The sequence below is a fragment of the Molossus molossus genome, unplaced genomic scaffold (assembly GCF_014108415.1).
Source record: "Molossus molossus isolate mMolMol1 unplaced genomic scaffold, mMolMol1.p scaffold_m16_p_1, whole genome shotgun sequence".
Taxonomy (NCBI): domain Eukaryota; kingdom Metazoa; phylum Chordata; class Mammalia; order Chiroptera; family Molossidae; genus Molossus; species Molossus molossus.
This window is the reverse complement of record NW_023425344.1, coordinates 227,310,271-227,331,530: the sequence shown is the minus strand read 5'-3', so window position 1 is coordinate 227,331,530 and position 21,260 is coordinate 227,310,271. Positions and strand designations below refer to the sequence as shown.

Sequence of the window (21,260 nt, the reverse complement as noted above, 5' to 3'; positions counted from 1 at the left end):
ATAAGACACTCCGTGCACCACCTCCGCAGATGTGCCCAGATAATTTGGGACAGGACAGACCTCAGCGGATTTTGCTCCTGGCAAATCTATTCTCCTTCCCACACTGCCTGATCCCTGCAGGCGAGGTCCAAAGACTTCCTTTTTTCTCAGTGTGGTCTTAGAGAAAGATCCTTGCCTCCTTGTCGTCCTTCTCTTCATCCCCGAAGTCTTGCCTTCCTGAAGCAGGCATCGTTCCCAATGGCTTTGCCCAGCCTCCTTCCAGTACCATGGCCGAGGCCAGCAGGCCATGGTGCTGGCTGCTGTCTCTGGGTGGCCGAAGTGGTGGTCTTAGATCCTTCATTTCCTCCGTCTCGTTCTCTCCATCTCTGTCTTTACAGAAACCTTTAAAATAGTTTAGCTTGGTGTCACCACACCCAACTAGGGGCTCTTATCTGCTCTCTTTCCAGAGATGAGCCTTATCTCAGTGTCCCCAAGATTACCCAGGAGCTCCAAGTATCTCCTTGCAGACACCCACCTGACTAACCACCTGCCCTTTGAATGTCTTCCTCTTCTCCTGGACCCTCAGGGTGAAATTTTGGTCTTGAGAGGGCTCCAGGTCCTTAGAACAGAAGGCTTTGGCGTGTCCTGTCTCCTGCGGGCCAAACAACCTTGGGGCAGACTCATTTTCACCCTCCACTGCAGAGCCCACGTCCTGTTCTATAACAACATCTTCTGGCTTTAGTCCCTTGGCAGAAAGCCTGTGTTCTGACCCTTAGCCTTGCCTCCTGCATTCCCTCCATGGGGCTGAGCGGTAGAGCCTCTGAATCTTCATAAGCAGGTAGACTTCCTCCAAGACAATGACAGTGACCCATTAATGAAGAATTAACCCTGTGTTTCCTCTGGAGCTCAGTTAACCTGTGTGTCATGGCCGGGAGCCTTGACTCTGGGCTGGAGGAGTGTAGTGTTCTCCTACCCAGAGTTCTCTCCCTGGGCTGCGAGCTTCCTAACTCAGCCAGCTCCCCTGGAGCCGTGGATATGTGCTTCCCAAGATGCCAGGTCACATTGGGAAGAACCCTGTGTGCAATTCCTGGGAGCAAGATCTCCATCCTCCCTTGTTGTCACTCTCCCAGGACTGTGGCTCTTCTCCCTCCTGAGTCCCCTGCCCCTGCTTGTCTGGTTGGTGCTCAAGCTCATCCTTTCTGGCTGACTTCCCTGGATCTCACCAGGGTGGGTGCTGGGAGCCCTACATGGTCCTTGGGTGGAAGAAAAGCCTTCTCTCCAGCAGAGAAACCCTGCCAGTATCCATCCTTAGCTCTGCATCAGCCTCGGGGCTGGTCTTGGTCACATCCAAGACGGGGTGTCCTGTTCAGTGCTCATTTTCTGGTACAGGAAGCCTATTTTGCCTTCATCACCTCGCTGGTGATCTCTTCTGGGGCCTACTGTGCCAGGCACATACGATCCCAGTAATTGCCACCACATGTGAAAAACGAGAGTTCACCAAAGGAAACAGGAAGGCCATTTCCAACAGTCCGGCTCAAGAGGCAGGGCTCTCACCCTCCCACCGCCAGTAGTAACCACAGCGCCTCGCACCCGCCCAGGGAATCTCCCTTCCCTCTCTCTCGGTCCAGGACAGTGGGTGGGAGGTGGGCTTGGGAACAGAGGACACCACTCACTTTTTCCTACTTTCCGTCCATCTGTGCCAAACTGACATTCCTCCCTCTCCCCAGTCAAGGGCAGGGTAAGGACTGCCTGCTCACAGACCTACCCGTGTGCTGTGAAGCCCAGGGGTGACCAAGGGAGGGGCTGTTGTTTTGCAGATATCGACGAATGCCGTCACCCTGGCACCTGCCCTGATGGGAGATGTGTCAACTCCCCCGGCTCCTACACTTGCCTGGCCTGCGAGGAGGGCTACAGGGGCCAGAGCGGGAGCTGCGTAGGTGAGGGCTGCTTGCCAAGGTCCTGGGAGGACCGATGGGCCTTGGGACCTCTGGCTGAGCCCACACACAGGGAGAGAAAGAGGCGGGCAGAGGGAAGTGGTTTGGAGGCCATTGTCCCTCATGAGCCAGCTGGGTTCCCAGACGGCATTGGGCATGAGATGAGTGTGCTTCCGTTACCGATGCTCTGCTCTCTGAATCAGCTGGGGCGGGGGCTCCTTTGGCTCCTTGGTCATATCCCGAGCAGGAACTGTAGCCCAAGGTCCCAGAAGCCTCTGTGGCTGGATCCTGGGTAGAGGGACGGGCCAGGTGTCTTAGGAAGAGGCTGAGTCTCGTGTTATGAGCCAGCAGCCAGGCCCTGCTGTGGTTTCATGGGGGAGGGGTCTTCCGCCCCTCTGCATCCCTACAGCAGCATCTTAACAGCAAGGTCTAACTGAGCAGTGGGTGCTCCTCTCCCTCCGGAGGGGCTGCACGTCAGCTGTAGGAGGAATGTTCTTTCCCCACAGCCCCCGCAGGAAGAAGGGCCTGGGGTTCCGAATGCCAGGAGGGACTGAGTTGTGAATAGATGCTTTGAGGCTCTGGAGGGGCAGACACTTCCCAGGCCCTTGACACTGCCCTTCAGCCACCCAAGCATAGCTTGGCCTTTTCTTTGCATGCCCACTCACCTACTGAAGCTGGTTGTGAGGCTGTGAACATGAGCTCACATCAGGTTGGTTGGCAGGTGGGAAGCCAGAGAGGTTCAGGACCACTGTAAGGTGAGTCAAGGGCCTTAGACACTTCACTCCAGGCCCCAGGGATAAGGGACCTATACAGGGTTCTCGGAGTTACTAGGTAGAGATGGAGTGAGCTCCCTGGGGAAGGGCTTTCTGTCCTGCCTGAGTGAGTGGGGCTGGGAGCAGGAATGACCTCATGGCCTTCCCAGGGTGGCCTGTGGGTCCTCCGAATGGCCGGCGATTCCTTGGTCTCATAATGGAGATGCTCTAAGCTTGACAACGGGGGCTGTGTGGGGAGGAGGCCAGCTCGCTCTCCTGGACTTCTCTCCCACAGATGTGAATGAGTGTCTGACCCCCGGCGTCTGTGCCCATGGAAGGTGCAACAACCTGGAGGGCTCCTTTAGATGTTCTTGTGAGCAGGGCTACGAGGTCACCTCAGATGAGAAGAGCTGCCAAGGTACAGAGATGCGGAAGCAGCTTCCTCCACAGCAAACCGTCTGCAGGTCCTTTTCTCCGCACACACACCCCTAATCCACCCTGGTCCCGCATCCCGCATGCTGCCCAACACGGCTGCCTAGGCCCATCCTCCCCCCCGCCCCCCGTCAGTCTCTGCTGTCCTGGCATGTCTGTCCTGCAGAGTCCCACACAGAACTCAATGGCCTGTTTCAGATGTCAACGAGTGTGCCAGCCGGGCCTCGTGCCCCACTGGCCTCTGCCTCAACACCGAGGGCTCCTTTGCCTGCTCAGCCTGCGAGAGTGGGTACTGGGTGAATGAAGACGGCACTGCCTGTGAAGGTAACCCTGGGGAGGGGGCTGGCAGAGAGAGACCAAGAATATAATATAGGCCCTCTTACCTCCCAAAGAATATTCCATTTGTCCCCTAGCTTTGGGCTAATGCTGAGGGTCTCCAGGCTAGGCTAGAGGACCGTACACATGGACTTGGCCCCTTTGAGAGCTTCTTTTATCATAAGTCCCAAATTTAGAGGTGAGGACAGGAGGAAAGAGGAGCCAGAGACAAGAGGGAGGCTTACAGTAGAGTTGCCCCGGAGCATTCTGGGGAGAGGGTGCTGGGGTTGCCCTAGAGGTCCACAGCCAGGGCTGCCCTTCCCCAGAGCCTGGAGAGTCCTACAAGCTCAGAGCGTGAGGCCAAGGTGTGGGAGGTTCCTGTCTGACCAGGTCGAGGGAGCCCTCCCCAGCCCCCCGGTGACCGCCGCTGTCTGCCCCAGACCTAGATGAGTGCACCTTTCCGGGAGCCTGCCCCTCAGGAGTCTGCACCAACACTGCCGGCTCCTTCTCCTGCAGGGACTGTGACCAGGGCTACCGGCCCAGCCCCCAGGGCCACACCTGTGAAGGTAAGAGCCCCTGCGGCAGATGAGGGAGACCAACCCATCACCCTTAGAGAAAGGAGTAGCCAGGACACAGCAGCGGTTCCCAGACCAGGGACCCTCCCTCCACCTCGGATGGCAGGCTAGCTGTGGGTCCCTGCAGGTCTGGGTCTGGGCCACGAGCCCCTGGATCACAAGCTTCAGTGTGCAGCAGCACCGCTGGGGGCATGTGGCTCCCTGGGCCTCGGCCCAGATGTGCTAAATTAACCTGGGGGTGGGGCTTGGGATCTGTTTTCTAACAAGCTCTCAAGGATTCCTCATAAGGGTGGGTGTTGGAACCATATTTTGGAAAGCGCTGGCCTGTACCGGGAAATCAGTAGGCCAACTTGAAGAATCTAGTTTCTGTTATCTTCTCAGGTTCTGGGTATCTGTTTCCTTGGTTTAGCTCTCATTGGTTTCCTTGTTGCTTCTCGGTAAAATCTAAGCCGTCTCGGCCATCAGGGCAGTGGGGTTTGGCCATCCTAGGCCAGGGCTGCTGAGAGCGGCCAAGTGTCCCCACGGTGGGCATTGTCTGGGCAGCTGGAGAGGCCCAACCAAGAGGCAGGGGAGCCTGCTGGGTGGGGGCAGAAGTGGAGGGAGCTTCAGTCATCTGCTCCCCGAAGGCTCCCTTACCAGCTTCTCCAAGCTGTGCTGCTTTATAAGGGGATGATTCCTCAGCGGGGCCAGACTCCTCAGGCAGGTGACAGGCCCTCTGGAAACCTCCTCACTGGTTCCTGTCCTTGGGAGGTGCTGCTCCCGGCTTCCTTCCTCCCGTGTGACCCTGCAGATGTGGACGAGTGTGAAGACCTCCAGAGCAACTGCCTGGGAGGCGAGTGCACGAACACAGCTGGCTCCTACCGGTGCCTCTGTTCTCTGGGCTTCCAGCTGGCCAACGGCACTGCCTGCGAGGGTGAGCGGCTCAGGTCACCCCACAGGGGCTGGGGCAGGGAGCGCCTGGGGAGGTGGGAACATCCCCAGGAGATACCACTGCCTGTCTTCTCCCTGCAGATGTAGACGAGTGCGTGGGAGAGGAGTACTGCGCACCCCGTGGCGAGTGCCTCAACAGCTATGGGTCCTTCTTCTGTCTCTGTGCACCCGGCTTTGTTAGCGCAGAGGGAGGCACCAGCTGCCAGGGTGAGAAGCCAACTTGACCACTTGTCAGCAGCAGGGGGCGCCAGAGGCTATAGCTAGAGTACTGAGGCAGAATGCTCCTGGCCCCACGCAGGGATGGGAGGATGGGAAGCTGACTGGAAGGAGAGGGGGCCAAGTGTCAGGGAGGGGCTTTCACCAGGGCTCTTACGATGTCAACAGCAGGCACGCGCCCTCCAAACTCTTTGAGTGTCACCTTCTCCCCTTGACAGCTCAGTTCCAGGGCTCCTCCCCCAGCCTGGCCTCTGCCTTCCAGCTCTGAATTCTTCTCTGATCTTTAGCCCTTTCCTACCATGAGCCGCACCCTGGCCCTCCTATGGGCTACTTAGGGCCAACAGGAAGCCGCCCAGGGCCCTAGGGACCCCTGGCTGGGTCTGCTGACACGTGTCCCTGTTTTAGATGTGGACGAGTGTGCAGTCACAGACCAGTGTCTGGGAGGGCACTGTGTCAACACCGAGGGCTCCTTCGACTGTGTGTGCGAGACTGGCTTCCAGCCCGCCCCCGAGAGCGGGGAGTGTGTGGGTAAGGATTTCAAGGGGGAACGAACAGGGCCCTGCCCACGTCTGCCCACCTCCACCCCTGCCAGGTCCTCAGCTCCCTGGGACCAGGAACTGCAGCTTCCGGGAAGCAGAGCCCTTTCCACACATTAATCGCCCAGTGGATAATGCATCTATTGAGCCTCTGCTGACTCAGGGCCTGTGCAAGGATGACACAATGAAAACAAGCATATCCTTGTGCTAGCAGAGCACACGATCTAGTTTTTAAAGCCAAACTGGTTCAATAGACATTCATTAAACACCTGCTAGGTTCAATGCCTTTCGCTAGGACAAATAGACAGTTACGAGCAATCTTGAAATTGAACAAGGGGGACAGATATGAAGACAACTCTCTGTAATACACTTTGGTGAAGGTTTTATATACAGAGAAGTATAAAGTGCTCTGCTATAGGGAGCAGGGGGAGGGGGAAAGGAGGCTAAGAGCTCACTGGGCACTTTCCTAAATAGCATCGAGCTCTCTTTTAGATGTTCGTCCCTGCTGGGTCAGGGGAAATGACCCTGAACTTCATGATCACAGTAATTTGGAACAGATCAAGGACCCCAGAGGTTGCGGGGCATGACCTTGTAATGCTGGAGAGGTGGGGCCAGAGCAGTGACCTGGACACTTCTGTCTCCTCTCACGGCTCTGGGGACAGATATCGACGAGTGTGAGGACTACAGAAACCCAGTGTGTGGGGCCTGGAGGTGTGAGAATAGCCCTGGCTCCTACCGCTGTGTCCTGGGCTGCCAGCCTGGCTTCCACATGGCCCCCACTGGAGACTGCATTGGTGAGTAGGGGGCTGTCAGAGGCGGGAGGGCTGAGACACCTATTTCTCATGTATCCAGCTAGAAACTACTTTGTCCTGAGGACATTCTTTTGGCAGCTGTTTGAAAGTTTGCATATTTTCCATATAGCAGGCTTGCACAAAAACTGAAGAGGAATGTTAGAGTTTTCCTGTCCTGTGTTTAGAAGTTACTTTTCACAGATCTTGGTGTTAACAGACCAAGTAAATAAGTATTCCCAGCGAATAGAGTGAGAGCACACCCACCCTCTAATCTCCAATGTCCCACAGACATAGACGAGTGTGCCAACGACACCGTGTGTGGGAACCATGGCTTCTGCGACAACACGGAGGGCTCCTTCCGCTGCCTCTGTGACCAAGGCTTCCAGACCTCGTCCTCCGGCTGGGACTGCGTTGGTGAGAAGCCTGCGGGCTAGCTGGGCTCTGGGCCCCGGAAGGGGAGGCTCATGGGCCCCTTATTCCATTTCCCCAGATCTTGGCTGTGCTGGATAGAGGCCCTAGGGCCCTCCTCCCAAAATGTTCATGGTCACACGGCTCCATAATGGGTCCTCATAGAGTGGGCAAGGAAGGGAGATGCCAGCTATACCCTAGAGCTGGCACCTTGGCCGGGTTGATCAGGGAAGTGTGGCCACATTCTACCAGCAGGGGGAGCAGGCACATGCAGGCGCCACCCTTCTCCAGAGACCTCAGGGTCTCGAGAGGCACGTTCTTCAGAGAATGTGCAGAGGGAGGAACCTTCTTTTGTCCATTCAGTGACCCTTGTCTGCCACCCTTCTTCTCTCTCTCTTCCCATGCCCTCTATTCATTTGTTCCTCCTTCCTGCTAGCTCCTACCCACTTCTGCTCTTCCCCCAAGACCCAGCCTCTTTCCTTTGAGGGGATGACCCAAGGCTGGAGGCAGGGGCAGAGGGCATGGCTGCCTCTTCTCCGCCCATGAGCCTGTCCTCATACCTGATAGACGTGAACGAGTGTGAGCTCATGCTGGCAGTGTGTGGGGCGGCACTCTGTGAGAATGTGGAGGGCTCCTTCCTGTGCCTCTGTGCCAGCGACCTGGAGGAGTACGATGCGCAGGAGGGGCACTGCCGCCCGCGGATGGCTGGAGGTGAGCACGCTCCATACGCCACCCCGCTGGGAGCACCACCTCTCTCCAGCTCCTGAGGGGGCGCTGGGCCCAGACTGGGGCGGTATGGGCAGGGGCGCAGCTTCGGAATGGAGTGCGGAGGGGCAAGGAGTCTGAGAGTGCAGCAAATGTCAAGACAAGAGGGGGTGTCTGCTCCAGGCCCTAGGGATCTCAGGTTGAACCTTAGAGGGACCCTCAGTCCAACCCCAGGAAAAGCTCTGGGTGAGGGAGGACTGGAAGCAGAGCTAAGCTGGGCTCTCCTCTCTCCACCCACCCCAGCGCTGCTTCTGCCTCTCACCCCAGGCTGGACTAGGACTGGGACTCAGCTGGCCTTCTCTGATTGGGGAAAAGGATGGGAGGGAATGGGGTACAGTGTGAAGCAGAGGAATGGGCAGAGGGCTGCCCTATGACTGAGGGCACCCCACTGTAGTGGTGGAAAGCAGAGTGGTATACTGGAGAGAGCAAGGGCTTTGACACTCTAGGAACTGGGGTCAACCCCCTGCTATGCCATTTAATAGCTGGGGTTTATGGCGAGTCACCTAGCTTCCCCGAGTCTCAGCTGCTTGTCTGTAAAAAGGAGCTGATGGTAAGAATGCCCACTGCATAGACTGGTTGAGAGCATCAAGTGAGATAACATGGGTAAAAGCATTTTGTACACTGTAAAGGGGTATGTGAATGTTAAATTTGTAAAGGCTAGGGCGTCCCAGAGGGCTATGAGCAGACAGTCATAAGGGGCATCTATCACCCATAGGTCAGAGCATCTCCAAGGCCCCGCCAGGGGACCGCCTCTCAGGCCCTGTCCGCATGGCATGCTACTCTGGGCACGAGGGCCAGCCACCCTGCTCCAGCCTGCTGGGCCGGAATACCACGCAGGCTGAGTGCTGCTGCACCCAGGGCGCCAGCTGGGGAGACACCTGTGACCTCTGCCCAACCGAGGACTCAGGTAAGGCTCCCAACGGTCCTAAATCCTCTCTGGGTCAGCTCTGCAGGGTAACAGAGAAGGGGGGCAGAGCCCGCCTCTCTCTGAGTTTGGATGCCTCCTACAGTGGAATTCAGCGAGATCTGCCCTAGTGGTAAAGGCTACATCCCTGTGGAAGGAGCCTGGATGTTTGGACAGACCACGTACACAGGTAACCTCCCTATACATCCTGCTCCTCAAACTCCACTCACCTGAGTTAGCCCAGCCTGGTCCTCCAGGAGATCCCAAGGAAGCTCCGCACGGCGTGCAGGCCCAGGGTCCCAGGTCAGTGTCATCATTCCTGTCCTAGGGCGATGACCTGCAGAGTGTAGGCTGGAAGTCCTGACCGGAGCTCCTCCGGGAATGTCCATACAACCCCAGCTTCCCGGGGCTGACCCCGCAGGGGCAAACTGGACTCGAGGACTAACGCAGCCCCAGGCGCAGGGAGAGCGGCAGTGCTGTGCGGGCGAGGCAGCGGCTTGCCCCCGGGCCCACTCACAAAGCCAGCACCTTTGGGGAACCCCTACTCCAATGGGTAGTTCAGGTGTGAGTGCCTAATCCTAGAGCTGGAGAAGGAAACAACAGAAAATGAAGTAGGTTTCTTTCCGTGCTTGCTATGTGCCAAGCACTATTTTAAGCACCTTACATGCATTAATCTTTTAAGCCTCATAACAAGTGTAAAAGGTTAGTCAGTCCTATCTACACTGTTTTAGGTAGGAAACTGAGGCAAGAACTTAAGCAAGTCGCCCGAAGTCACCCAGCCAGCAAGTAGCAGGGCCAGGATTCAAACCCAGCAAGTGTGGCTTTGGAGCCCCGAGCCTCAGGTTCTGCTTCGCGCTGCTGCTGGCCCCCCTCACCTCGGCTCTGCCCTCCACAGATGCTGATGAATGTGTGATGTTCGGGCCTGGCCTCTGCCAGAACGGCCGGTGCCTCAACACGGTTCCTGGCTACATCTGCCTGTGCAATCCTGGCTACCACTACGACGCCGCCCGCAGGAAGTGTGAGGGTGAGGACACACTCCCCCGCCCCGGGCCCCCAGCTGAATGCTCGCCCAGCCCTGCCGATGGCCCCTTTCTTTCTGGGAGTCCCCCTGTCAGGGAGCTGCCAGCTGTGGCAGGCAGGGCTGAGGTGAGGGGAGCTGTGGGGATGTCAGGGGTTGATGTGGGGACCTGTGGGAAAGTATCCCTGGGGAGGGGAGGGGGAAGAAGGGTGCTACCTCTTCATTACCAGTTACAAGAAACCCCTTTTCATGAAGGTGGTTGGTGGGCAAGCTGCCTTGGCACTGCCCCACACGTCCCTGTCTTCCTGCCACCACAGATCACGACGAGTGCCAGGACAAGGCCTGTGAGAATGGCGAGTGTGTGAACACGGAGGGCTCTTTCCACTGCTTCTGCAGCCCACCCCTCACCCTGGACTTCAGCCAGCAGCGCTGCCTGAACAGCACCAGCAGCATGGGTCAGTGGGCCTGGCGGGGGGCAGCGAGGGCGTGGACCTGGGCTGGGCACTCACATGCCTCTGTGTCTGCTGCCAGAGGACCTGCCTGACCACGACATCCACATGGACATCTGCTGGAAAACGGTCACCAATTATGTGTGCAGCCAACCCCTACACGGGCGTCGTACCACCTACACGGAATGCTGCTGCCAGGATGGCGAGGCCTGGAGCCAGCAGTGTGCTCTGTGCCCCCCCAGGAGCTCTGGTGAGGGGGGGCCTGTGCCTGTACAGAGGGAGGGGAGATACCTGCAGAGCCCGGCTGGGCCCTTACCTTGGAAGGAGGGATTTAGAAAGGAGTAGGGGAACCAGAGTAGAGGCCCTGTCTTCAGTGCCTGTTGTTTGGTGATAAAGTAGGGCAGGCGGTGGGGTGAGGTGGGGAGAAGAGCGCGGCCAGGAACTCTCGGAGGGCACCAGTCCTGGCATGCTCCCACCCCGGGGCAGGGAGCCAGGGCTAGCACACCAGACTGTCGCTACCAGGAGCTGGGTCCAGCTTCCTCTCTCCCTCCCCCGACAGAGGTCTATGCCCAGCTGTGCAACGTGGCCCGGATTGAAGCAGAGCGAGAGGCCGGGGTCCACTTCCGACCAGGCTATGAGTACGGCCCCGGGCCCGAGGACCTGCATTACAGCCTTTATGGCCCAGATGGGGCCCCCTTCTACAACTACCTGGGCCCTGAGGACGCCACTCCTGAGCCGCCCTTCCCCAACACAGCCAGCCACCCAGGGGACCACACACCAGGCCTTGAGTCTCCCCTGCAGCCCTCAGAACTCCAGCCCCACTATGTGGCCAGCCAGCCAGGTCTGTGTTGCTGCAAACACTGGGAAGAGGTGGGCAGCAAAGTTGTTTCACTTCCATCCCCTCCCCTGCGAATCGCTGCCAGCAGGGTGAGGACAGGGAAGGGAAAGGTGCACCAAGCCCGTCTCGGGTCACTCAGGGACAACTCCAAATCACAAGTCGGACGCTTACAGCTCCCTTGGGTAAACTAGCACAGGGGACACGGGGACAGGACACCACTGCCATCCCGCCCTCCAAAGCTCCTGTGGGAGGAGGTTGAGGGGGCGGGGCGGGCGGAGAAAGCAGGTGCACTCCATGCAGTCCCTTTCCCTCCCTCTCCCCCCGGGTGCCACCTCCCCACAAGTTCAAACCTGTGGCCTGAAGTATTAATTCAGGATTTCTAATCACTGTAAAGGCCTGCTGTGGCGACTTGGTTTGTAAGTGGCAGTGACCCCAGCCCTCAGGATTGGGATTCCAATGAGGTCAGGCCTGGCACCTCTGCAGTGTACCGGCCACAGACACCGCCACTTGACCCAGCTGCTCACGACTGCGCTGAGATTCGGGCGGGGTCTTTCCAGGGGTGGGAAGCTGCTCAGAGAGAGGAGAGGGTTAGGCACACCTGGTAGTTTTGCTTCCTGTTGAGTGAGGGTAATCCACTTTTGTTGCCGTCCCCTCCCAGCAGGAAAAACAAAAGTAAAGTTTTTAACAAAATACCCTCCCACCAACCACAACAAGACCAGAACTATATAGACCACTGCCCAGGAACCCTGGTGTTGTGAAAGCTGTGAATCCCTACCTTCTTGGAGGCCTCATTTAAATGTCTACCCCACCTAAAATGACTCTTATTATTGCCTTTTGTTTTAGCATCTTTCATGAGAGTTTTGTGACCCCCACCCCAGGGATTCGGCAGGGGCAACCCTTTGTAGTGGAGGGTGAGGGTGGGGGTTGGGTCCAGGCCTCAGCTTCCTTCTCCCTGACGTGCCACCAGAACCCCAGGCTGGCTTCGAGGGGCTCCAGGCAGAGGAGTGCGGCATCCTGAACGGCTGTGAGAACGGCCGCTGTGTGCGCGTGCGCGAGGGCTACACCTGCGACTGCTTCGAGGGCTTCCAGCTGGACATGGCCCACATGGCCTGTGTGGGTAAGTGGAATCAGAGCGTCAACGCCCGGGATGCAGACTGGCCCTCATGGCTCCGTGCCGGAAAGTCAAACTGGCCCCTTGTTCGCTTTAGGGACACACAACTAAACTTAGAATCGCTGGAGAATCCACTGCGGCCCCTAGCGAGCCGCCCCGGCCCAGGGCAGGTGGAGAGAAAGCACCCCAGAAGGGCGAATGCTGTGTTTAGAAAGCCCTTTCCTTGGGGGTGCCTAGACGGAAGAAAGGCAGGAACAGGGTATGGGCACAGTTTGGGCTCACTACCTACCACCTGTTTTGTGTCCTGGAGTTGCTTAGGTTGGGGAAGTGACTTCAGCCTCTGGCTGCCATTCCTGGGACCCCACTGCAGGACAGAGCCAGGGCTTAGTGACCAGAGAGGGCCAGAAGCAACAGGCCAGAGGCCCTTGGGCTCCCGCCAGCTCTCTCCTGCTTTCCTTCCTCTTAGATGTGAATGAATGTGAAGACTTGAACGGGCCTGCTGCGCTCTGTGCCCATGGTCACTGCGAGAACACGGAGGGCTCCTTCCGCTGCCACTGCTCCCCAGGTTATGTGGCCGAGGCAGGGCCCCCCCGCTGCACTGCCAAAGAGTAGCAGCGAGGGGTCAGTATGGACAGCTACCTGGAAATGAGCTTCAGGCGGGGACCTCGAGGGCGCTTTCCTCGCTGGGAAGACACCATGAAGACATCGGGCAGGAGGCCCTGCAGCCCCACTCCCAGCCAGCCTTACCTGCTTTTCATCTCTCCCGGCTTAGGCTCTGGCTGTGAGCTTGTCATTACCTCCGTGCCACCATGCCCTTGCTTGGCTCAAACACCACCAAATGCTTTGATGCTTCAGCCACTGGCCATGAGGCCCAGTCCGCCATCTGTCCTGGCCTTGCTGCGAGATGCTTAAAGGATGGCCCTCATTCTCCCCCTCAAGTTGTGCAAACATGCAAGGTCCTTCGGCCTCACGCTGCAGACACCCTTTCCCAGCTGCGATCCACATATCATCCTGATTCCAAAACTGGGTCAGAGGCTACATTTGATCTGGGATGGTACTTGAGAATCTATGGAGCAAAAAAGGATTGAAGGAAGTTTGGGGAGTGACTCCAGTGCCTCCTCCCAAGAACCATCACTGCCACTTAGCCAGTCTGGTCTGGACCAGATTTTGCCACATCATCCTGTAGCCACTTCTGTGGCCCCGGGGAGGGACAGAAGGTCCCCTCATGTCAGAGAAGCAAGACTGATCCTAGCTTGCTGAGTGTAAGAGACACAAATGAAGGGGAGCAAGGAGACTAAGCAAGAAGACAATATTAAAAATATGGGGAATTGAGAAAACGAAAAGGGGTGGGGAGCCAGGGCTTTACACAAGTTTAAAGAAAATATTCAGTAGCTTTGAGTAAATAAATATTCAAAGTGTGCCCAGCGGCGCTCCTGTGCACAAGGGCTGCCACGACATGGTGCCCGTCTCGGGAGCCCTGTACTAAATACACACCGCTTCTTCCAGGGAACGCATTTCTCCTGGGCTCTCCTTTTGTGGACACCAGTTTGATGTGCTGAAAATAAAGAGGTCTATTTTCTAGCGTGTGAAATACAGTGTAATCTTGTTTTGAGGGAAGCCAGATGTCCTGTTTTTTCCTCTCCTCAGAAGCCTCCGCCCTCTTCCCCTGCATAAAATGGCTGGTTGACATTCCTGAGTTTAAAGTAGAGACCCACTCCAACCTTGGCTAGCTGGGAATTTAGAACCACAGTAGAATAAATAGACGGACACCTGGGCTCTTCTGTTTTTGTTTCACACTAAACCAAATTTCTTTACAATGTTGGCTAAGTCTAAGTGTTAGAGAGGAAGGAGGCTGTGCCTACCCCTCACCAGCTTTGCCAATAACCTACAACTGGGTTGCAATGGGAAAAGGTTCTTGACTCTTCTGAGACAAGGAAAGACTTTGTATTCCTCTGATGAACAGCAATGTAAATGAGCAAGGCTCCCTGTGCCTGGAGACATGGAAATGAATACTATTTTCTTAATTTAATCTGTCCTGTCCTACCTGCTGCTCTGATTGTCAGCCATCACATCATAACTTATTGAATGCTTGCTATGTGCTAGGCAATGTTGAGTGCTATACACAAATTTCATTTAATCATCCAACAATCCTATTTACTATTTTTATTCCCAACTTAGAAATGGAAATATTCTGACCTTCATTCATAATAAAAGAAAAGCAAGTTAAGAAAAGCACACTGAGACACTGTCACTTGGCAGGCACCTGGGGAAAGAGGCACTCACATGCATAGCTGACAGAAGTATAAATTGATACAACATCTAAAGAGGATATGGAAATGTCTCTCAAAATTATCAAAGCACTTACTCTTTGAATCGGTAACTCCGCTTCTAGGAATTTAATCTTCAGCTATATTCTCATCAAATGTGAAATGACATATGTAAGAGGTTATTTATTATAGCATTATTTGTAATAGCAAAAGATTAGAAACCATTAATTGCTATGGAGCCCTAAACAGAAAAAGGTGGCTCTAACTGCCTTAATAAGATATCCAAAATAGATTAAGAGGAAAAGGAGGGTTGTGTAACAAAGTGTAACACATGCTGCTATTTGTCTAAGGGGAAAGAATTAGATATCTGCTAACTCTGTCTTACGTCCCACACTTCAGAGAACGTCTTACCATTCCTCAGTATACCCTGCTGGCACTGCGCTTTCTTTGGTTTTTTTTCCTTTGTTGATTTTTTTGAGAGAGAGAGGAAAGGAGAGGGAGAGATAGAAACATTGATGAGAGAGAACACCGAGTGGCCACCTCCTGCATGCCCCCAACTGGGGGTGGGGCCCACAACCTGGGCACGTGCCCTGACCAGAATTGAACCGGCGACCTCTTGGTGCATGGGTTGACGCTCAGCCACTGAGCCACACCAGCCGGTCTTCTGTGCTTTCTTAAATGCTGTTCCTGTTGCCTCTCCTCCAAACTTTGCCTTCCTGCTTGCCCTTCCAGAGATATTTCATGCATATACACATTTCCATGTACTAAAAACACAAACAGCATACTGTGCATACTGTTCTACACTTACTTTTTTTAGTTAATACATACTTGCACATAAGAATGGTCTCATTCTATTTTATAAATGTATACTATTCCATTGAATGAATAAATCATAATTTATTTAATCAGTCCCCTACTGATGGACATTTCCATTGTTTCCTTCTTTTGCCATTAAAAACAATGCTATAATAAATATTCTTGTGCAAATATTATTTCATATTATGTCTATGGGTTTATATACCTGTGGACTAAATTCTTAGAAACAGTGGTAATTTGTGGGGAGGATGACAGGGTGGATGGGTGCAGGACTGGGACACTTTTCATTGTATCCTCTTTTGTGTCTCTTGGAATTTTGTACCATATGTATTACTTATTCCAAAAAATAAAATATTTTTAAATACAGCTGCTGGCCATAGACTATTTAAATGTTCCTTCTCTTTATATATTTACCTGACTATATTTTACAATTAAAGCCAGATTATAATTACTTCAAAACTTTTTTTGGTACATGCCCCTAGCAGGAACCGAACCCAGGACTCTCTGGTCCATAGGCCAACACTCTTAACTGCTGAGCCAAACCGGCCAGGGCTCAAATCTTCTTAAAGCAAAGTTCCCTTAAGCAGTCCTGTGGCATTTCTGTGTAGAAATGGTAGACAGGGATTTTAAAAAGCAATCATAAATGCCAATCCTAGATACCTGGAAAAGTTTCCTGCTTGAGACAAACACACAAAACCATAATGTTGCAGTGGACGGTGTTAGGCCCTGCCCACTGCAAGCTGTGTGATATCAGCTTGGAGCCAGAATTTAAGGAGAGGAGCTACATCGTGACCAGCAGTGCTGTTCGTCTCTCTAAAAAGGATGTTCCTGCCAAATGTCAACCCTCCACTAGAATGCTTTATAACAAAAGGCCAAAAGAATTGAACTCATTCTGAGAAGAAGGAAAAAAAAAAAAAAAGAGTCTCTTCTTGGACACTTAGTAGTCCTTTCTAATCTCTTACTTCCGAACCTATTCCCTCCTAATCATGAAAGAAAGGAAGGGTATGTGGGACACCTCGTATTCATACCACTAGTCACTATCAAACACATAACTAAAGTGTCATACCACAAGGTAAGTTCTGGATGTTGATCAAGAAGCCCCTCTTTGGAGCCAATAACATAAAGCTATTCACAACATAAAGCACATCCAGGGCTCCCCTGCCTTTGGTCCCTACACTATTACGTTTTGCTAAAGCAAAGGTAGGGCATGCTACCCCAGGCACTCACTAGCTTGCATATACAGTTAAATTAAATCAATTCTGCAACAGGGCCTTGATAACCTCCCCTTGAAAGTAAAGGGAGGCCAAAAAAAAAAAAAAAACTTCCATCTGATATTGAGAGTATTAAGTTTTCCTAAATGCAAAATTTGGGAAACTATCTGCTGACTTCTGTGGCCTGCTGGGAAGAAGGCATCTGGTCAGAAAGTGCCTGCAAAAGATCCTAACCCTATTTTACATTACTTACTGTTTATTCTGAACTGCCCATTATCACCTTCCTGCTACCATTTCCCCTGTGTTCTTAAAATTCTGTACCACCTCCAAGGGAGACTTCTTGTTACTTCAGGTTCCCCCATAAAGCTTTGTGTGAAATAAGGTGGTTTCTCCTAAATCCATCCTTTCTAAGCACAAAATTCCATTTTTTCGATTAACAGTAGGTACCTACAATATAGGCATTCTAAGGGACTCTGTTCCTGCCTAATAGACCACTACAATTCAGTGGTTTATTTAGCTACTAAAACTATTTATGCTTATGCTCACTATGAGTTTTAAAACCACCAAATCAATAAATAACCCACAAATATTCTTCCAGAATATTTTTAACACTTAAAATGTAGCAAAATCTCTTTTTAAGGAGGATAAAAGGACTTAGACTAAGCTGAAAATCTTATTAAGGCCCAGGTACTGGCAGCAATTTTCAATGTCTTAGTAAAGTTACACAGGGACGCTTCCATGACATACTGGTTTCTGCCTCATCCCATGAAAATCTGCTAAGAAATGTACTCAGGTTTCTCAGTGTCCCCTTCTTTCCTCTTTGTATACATTGTCTACACATGATAGGTTTGTTTTCTCTAAGTCCTAGATTTTCCCATGTTAAAAATGTAAGCATCTAGCCCTGGCCAGTTTGGCTCAGTAGTTAGAGCGTCAGCCAGCAGACCAGAATCCCAAGTTCGATTCTAGACAAGGGCACATACCTCGGTTGCGGTTTATCCCCGGCCCTGGTTGGGGTCATGTGGGAGGCAATGAGTTGATGTGTCTCTCTCACATTGATGTTTCTCTCTTTCTCTCTCTCTCACTCTGTCTGAAGATACATGTAAAAATATCCTCAGGTGACAATTTTTAAAAATGAGAGAAAAAAATGTAAGCATCTAGCTCCACTGGTGTGGCTCAGTCGTTGAGTGTCAGTCAACTCATCTACCAAGAGGTCACCAGCTCAAGACCTGGTCAGGGCATGTGTCCAGGGTTGTGGGCCAAATCCCCAGTGGGGGGCATGCAAGGGGCAGCCAGTTGATGTTCTCTCTCATTGATGTTTCTCTCTCTCTTCCTTTCTTCTCTCTCTAAAATCAATTTAAAAAAAAATTTTTTTTAAGGGTAAATGGTTTAAAAAAAAAAAATGTAAGTATCTAGCCCTGGCCAGTTTGGCTCAGCAGTTAGAGAATCGGCCAGTGGACCATTGAGTCTTGGGTTCGATTCCAGTCAAGGGCATGTACCTTGGTTGTGGTTCATCCTTGGGCCTGGTTGGGATCTTGCAAGAGGCAACCAATAGTGTATCTCTCTCACATCAATGTTTCTCTCTTTTTCCCTCCCACTCTATCTAAATAGAAAAATAACCTTAGGTGAGGATTAAAAAAAAAAGTAAGCATCTAAATTTCTATCTCAGATACTTCTCTCTGAACTCTGTATTTCCATTTTTTTAATGGTATTCTCTTATTGAATGACCTTAACTCTAATCCAGGCCAGAAATGTTCCAATCCAGTCCACAAATGCAAGTTTTTGCTGGAACAAGGGTGTAACCAATAATTCTCCCAGAATCGACCTGGGTGTGGTTTCCCCACTATTAGCACTTATAAATCATTCATCATATTGGTGGTATTTCTGTCTTTTTTTAGTTGTCTGTCCATGCAGTTCTGGCTCCCCCAGCAGTTACACACACACCGCAATTTCTAGCTCTGTGGCCCATTTAAATTCCATACCCAAACAAATACTTTAAATTTTTTTTTAATCCTCACCGGAGGATATGTTTTATTGACTTTGAGAGAGGAAGTGGGGGAAAGATAAACACTGATGTGAGAAACGGATCAGTTGCCTCCCATATGTGCCTCAACCAGGGATCGAATCCGAAACCCAGGTATGTGCCCTGACCAGGAACTGAACCTGCAACATTTTGGTGTATGGGACGACGCTCCAACCAACTGAGGCTTCTACCCAGGGCCCAAACAAGTACTTTGAAATTCATTGGAATTTGTGGCTTAAAATGCTTTTTCTTCAGTGATCCTAAAGTGAAGCTGTCAGGTTTAACATAAATATACAGGATGCAGAGTTAAATTTGAATTTCAGATAAACAACAAATAATTTTTAGTATAAGTATGTCTCATGCACTATTTGGGACACACTTATACTAAAAATTATTTATTGTTCATCTGAAATTCGAATTTAACTGGGCTTCCTGCATTTTATCTGGTAATCCAACCTAAAAGAAAATCCCTAAGTATCTAATATCTATTCCAACAAAGGGACCAGCTCCTGCTATGACATTTTACACCATAAGGTAAAATATCCTTAAAAGATTGTCACTAAATGATCACAGAAACTTGAAATGTCTGTGGGAATATGGAAGCTATTTTTCTTCTCTTTCTTTTTATTTTTTTAAATATGTTTTCATTGATTTTTTTAGAGAGAGAGAGAGAAAGGGAAAGAGACAGAAACATCAATGTGAGAGAGAAACATCGATTGGCCACCTCCTACACACCCCCTACTGGGGATCAAGCCAGCAACCTGGGCATGTGCCCTGACCGGGAATCAAACCAGGACCTCTCAGTTCATGGGATGACGCTCAATCCACTGAGCCACAGCAGCTGGCTGAAGGCTATTTTTCAAGTGATTAAGGTATCCATGGGAGTCAGGTCTGTCTTCTGAGTGATGGGCTTTTGGTTTTGTAAATCTAAATCCTGAGTGTGAGAAGAAAATGTATCTGCCCTAACAAATGAGAAGTGGAGCATGAGCTGCATAGAAAATAAGGATAAGTCAACTAGCACATTCAGGAAGGGTGAGATGAAGATGAGAACATTTCATTTGCCTTTCTCATCCTCTCTGGCCTAGTAACAAGTATTCAAGCAATCTACTCTGTGACTCTAATACAAAACACAAGTAAATAAGAATTTGCTTTTAAAATGAAGCTTTTATATATAGCTATACATATATGTATATGCAGCTCTGAAGGCCAGAGAAGTAACTCAAATTTTGGAACCTTGGAGGCTTTACAGATTACACTGGGTTTCAATCAGTTATTAAACCTTAGGTAACAGGATCCAGAGCCTTGGCCTTAGAATGGTACAGAAAAAATTAAGTCAAGAGTAAAACCTTCACATTCTGAAAATAACAGTGGCAAAAAACACAACACTCCTGGATTGTGGGAAATGAAACTGAGGGAGGGTCATGACTGGAAAGAAACCACTAAAATTCTACTCATCCCATGTTCCTCAGACTGGTACCAACGATAGTAATCTCTGGGACACCTATCATCCAATCAAAGTTTGACAGAGAAGGATGACCCACAGGAGCAGCCTTTCTCTGCTTGAGGATTGTTCAACACTTGAAATGAGCTTCGGATCAGTTCTTGGCTGAAGTCCACCTGGGCCCCTTTCACGAAGGCCAAGCTATCAGAGTCAACCACCACTCTTGCCCCACCCTGTTCAAATATCCTGAAAAAAAAAAAAAAACACGAGAAAAGCATTAACGAATATCATAAACACCAAAAACATGACACCCTCTGAGCCCTGATGTGAGAGGTGCACATCCTCAGTTTTCTGGAACAGAGGAAGCATTCCTTATTACCTCCAAAGGGTGCTGGTTTTGAGGCAAAAAAGGATTCATGGAATGAATACTGGGAAATATTTAGAGATTTAGGCTTGGAATCTAATCCATCCTAACTCTATCATCTACCCTATAGACCCAGGAAGGCCAATCTTCCTCCTATAACTTAGTTATTTTGAATCAAGACAACAAATCTTCACTGTATCCCCACTGTGTGAGAAGAGTGATGTTAGGCATCCTTATTTAGCAAATCTTTTCAATTTGGAATAAAAGTGCACCTTAAACTGGACACACTTTCATCCCTCCCGCACATTCCCTGAAGATCCGCCCCTTCCTCCTTGCCTGTCGTCCGGGTTGATAACTGTATCCAGTGAAAATCTGTATTGGAATCCGGAGCATCCGCCTCCCTCCACCTCCAGCCTGAGGAATTCTGACCCCTGGGTGATTTCCAGAAGCCTCTGAAACGCAGGAAGAGGGGATCAGGAACGGCGGGCAAGGGGAGGTAGAAGGGTGGGCCAAGGGGAGGGCCCTAGTCCGTCCACCGCCGCCCCTCTTACCTGGACGCAGCTGTCGGTGAGGTGAACCTGCCCTTCGCAAGCCTCGGGGCTAGAGGACGACGCTTCCCGATGCAACTGAGGTCGAGCAGAAGCCGCAAGAAACCTGCCACGCGCAAGGCAGGACGCTGAGCCGCGAACAGAAGGGCACCTGGCGACCCTTACCTGGACAGTCTCACGCCAGACCTAACGACTCCCACTTGCACCGCCTTATGCCCAACCTGACGACCTCCAACTGGACAGCCTCATGCCACACTCTCACTTCCCCGTGGACCTTGGTTTCCGTTTAGTCCTGGAAGGCGCCAAACCTTACACACTTCCCAAGTGCCCTTCTAAGCTTGGTACCTGCTCCCCCACCAGGGGGTGACCGCTCTCACCGCCGCTGCCGTTAGGAATAAGCTCCGGGTGGCCGCCATCTTCCTCCACAAACCCACCCCTCCCGTCGCCCCAATCCCCTTCTCCGCTTGGGCCTCGAGAGGCGGGACCCACAGAGGTCCCGCCTCCGAGTACGCCTATTGGGTGGCGCGAGAGGCGGGGGGATTTTATTGGCTAGGAATGCTCCCCTGTGGAAGCGAGAACACACCAACAAAGCCTAGAACTGGAGAGAGAGGCGGGGCGGAGATGTATCCTATCCCGCGGG

At 52.0% G+C, this 21,260-nt stretch overlaps 2 protein-coding genes across 2 annotated transcripts in view; one reads left to right on the top strand and one right to left on the bottom strand.

Moving 5' to 3' along the window:
• The window catches only part of LTBP2 (latent transforming growth factor beta binding protein 2), a 101,006-nt gene extending 87,726 nt beyond the window's left edge, over positions 1-13,280 (top strand). The window contains exons 22-39 of the mRNA XM_036251259.1: positions 1,797-1,916; positions 2,961-3,083; positions 3,296-3,421; positions 3,853-3,978; positions 4,778-4,900; positions 4,999-5,124; positions 5,539-5,661; positions 6,332-6,463; positions 6,749-6,874; positions 7,436-7,579; positions 8,349-8,540; positions 8,644-8,727; positions 9,433-9,561; positions 9,873-10,010; positions 10,087-10,254; positions 10,564-10,845; positions 11,810-11,959; positions 12,420-13,280. Of these exons, the coding sequence (XP_036107152.1) occupies positions 1,797-1,916; positions 2,961-3,083; positions 3,296-3,421; positions 3,853-3,978; positions 4,778-4,900; positions 4,999-5,124; positions 5,539-5,661; positions 6,332-6,463; positions 6,749-6,874; positions 7,436-7,579; positions 8,349-8,540; positions 8,644-8,727; positions 9,433-9,561; positions 9,873-10,010; positions 10,087-10,254; positions 10,564-10,845; positions 11,810-11,959; positions 12,420-12,565 (2,558 nt within the window). The 3' untranslated portion in view covers positions 12,566-13,280. The remainder of the gene's footprint in view (positions 1-1,796; positions 1,917-2,960; positions 3,084-3,295; positions 3,422-3,852; positions 3,979-4,777; positions 4,901-4,998; positions 5,125-5,538; positions 5,662-6,331; positions 6,464-6,748; positions 6,875-7,435; positions 7,580-8,348; positions 8,541-8,643; positions 8,728-9,432; positions 9,562-9,872; positions 10,011-10,086; positions 10,255-10,563; positions 10,846-11,809; positions 11,960-12,419) is intronic.
• A 6,153-nt stretch (positions 13,281-19,433) lies between these two features.
• On the bottom strand, positions 19,434-21,096 carry ISCA2 (iron-sulfur cluster assembly 2). Its single transcript, XM_036278156.1, has 4 exons — positions 20,966-21,096; positions 20,624-20,726; positions 20,409-20,524; positions 19,434-19,954 (listed from the first exon to the last, which is right to left on the bottom strand). Exons 1-4 carry the CDS (start codon positions 21,034-21,036, stop codon positions 19,780-19,782), a joined length of 465 nt encoding a protein of 154 aa, XP_036134049.1. The 5' UTR covers positions 21,037-21,096; the 3' UTR covers positions 19,434-19,779.
• Between the last annotated feature and the right edge of the window lie 164 nt (positions 21,097-21,260).

Excerpts from the sequence above, each read along its gene's own strand:
- ISCA2 (XM_036278156.1), bottom strand. The coding sequence starts at position 21,036 with ATGGCGGCCACCCGGAGCTTATTCCTAACGGCAGCGGCGGTGAGAGCG. Across the intron at positions 20,525-20,623 it reads TCACCGACAGCTGCGTCCAG|AGGCTTCTGGAAATCACCCA; the intron begins GTAAGAGGGGCG and ends CCTGCGTTTCAG. Across the intron at positions 19,955-20,408 it reads GTTATCAACCCGGACGACAG|GATATTTGAACAGGGTGGGG; the intron begins GCAAGGAGGAAG and ends TTTTTTTTTCAG.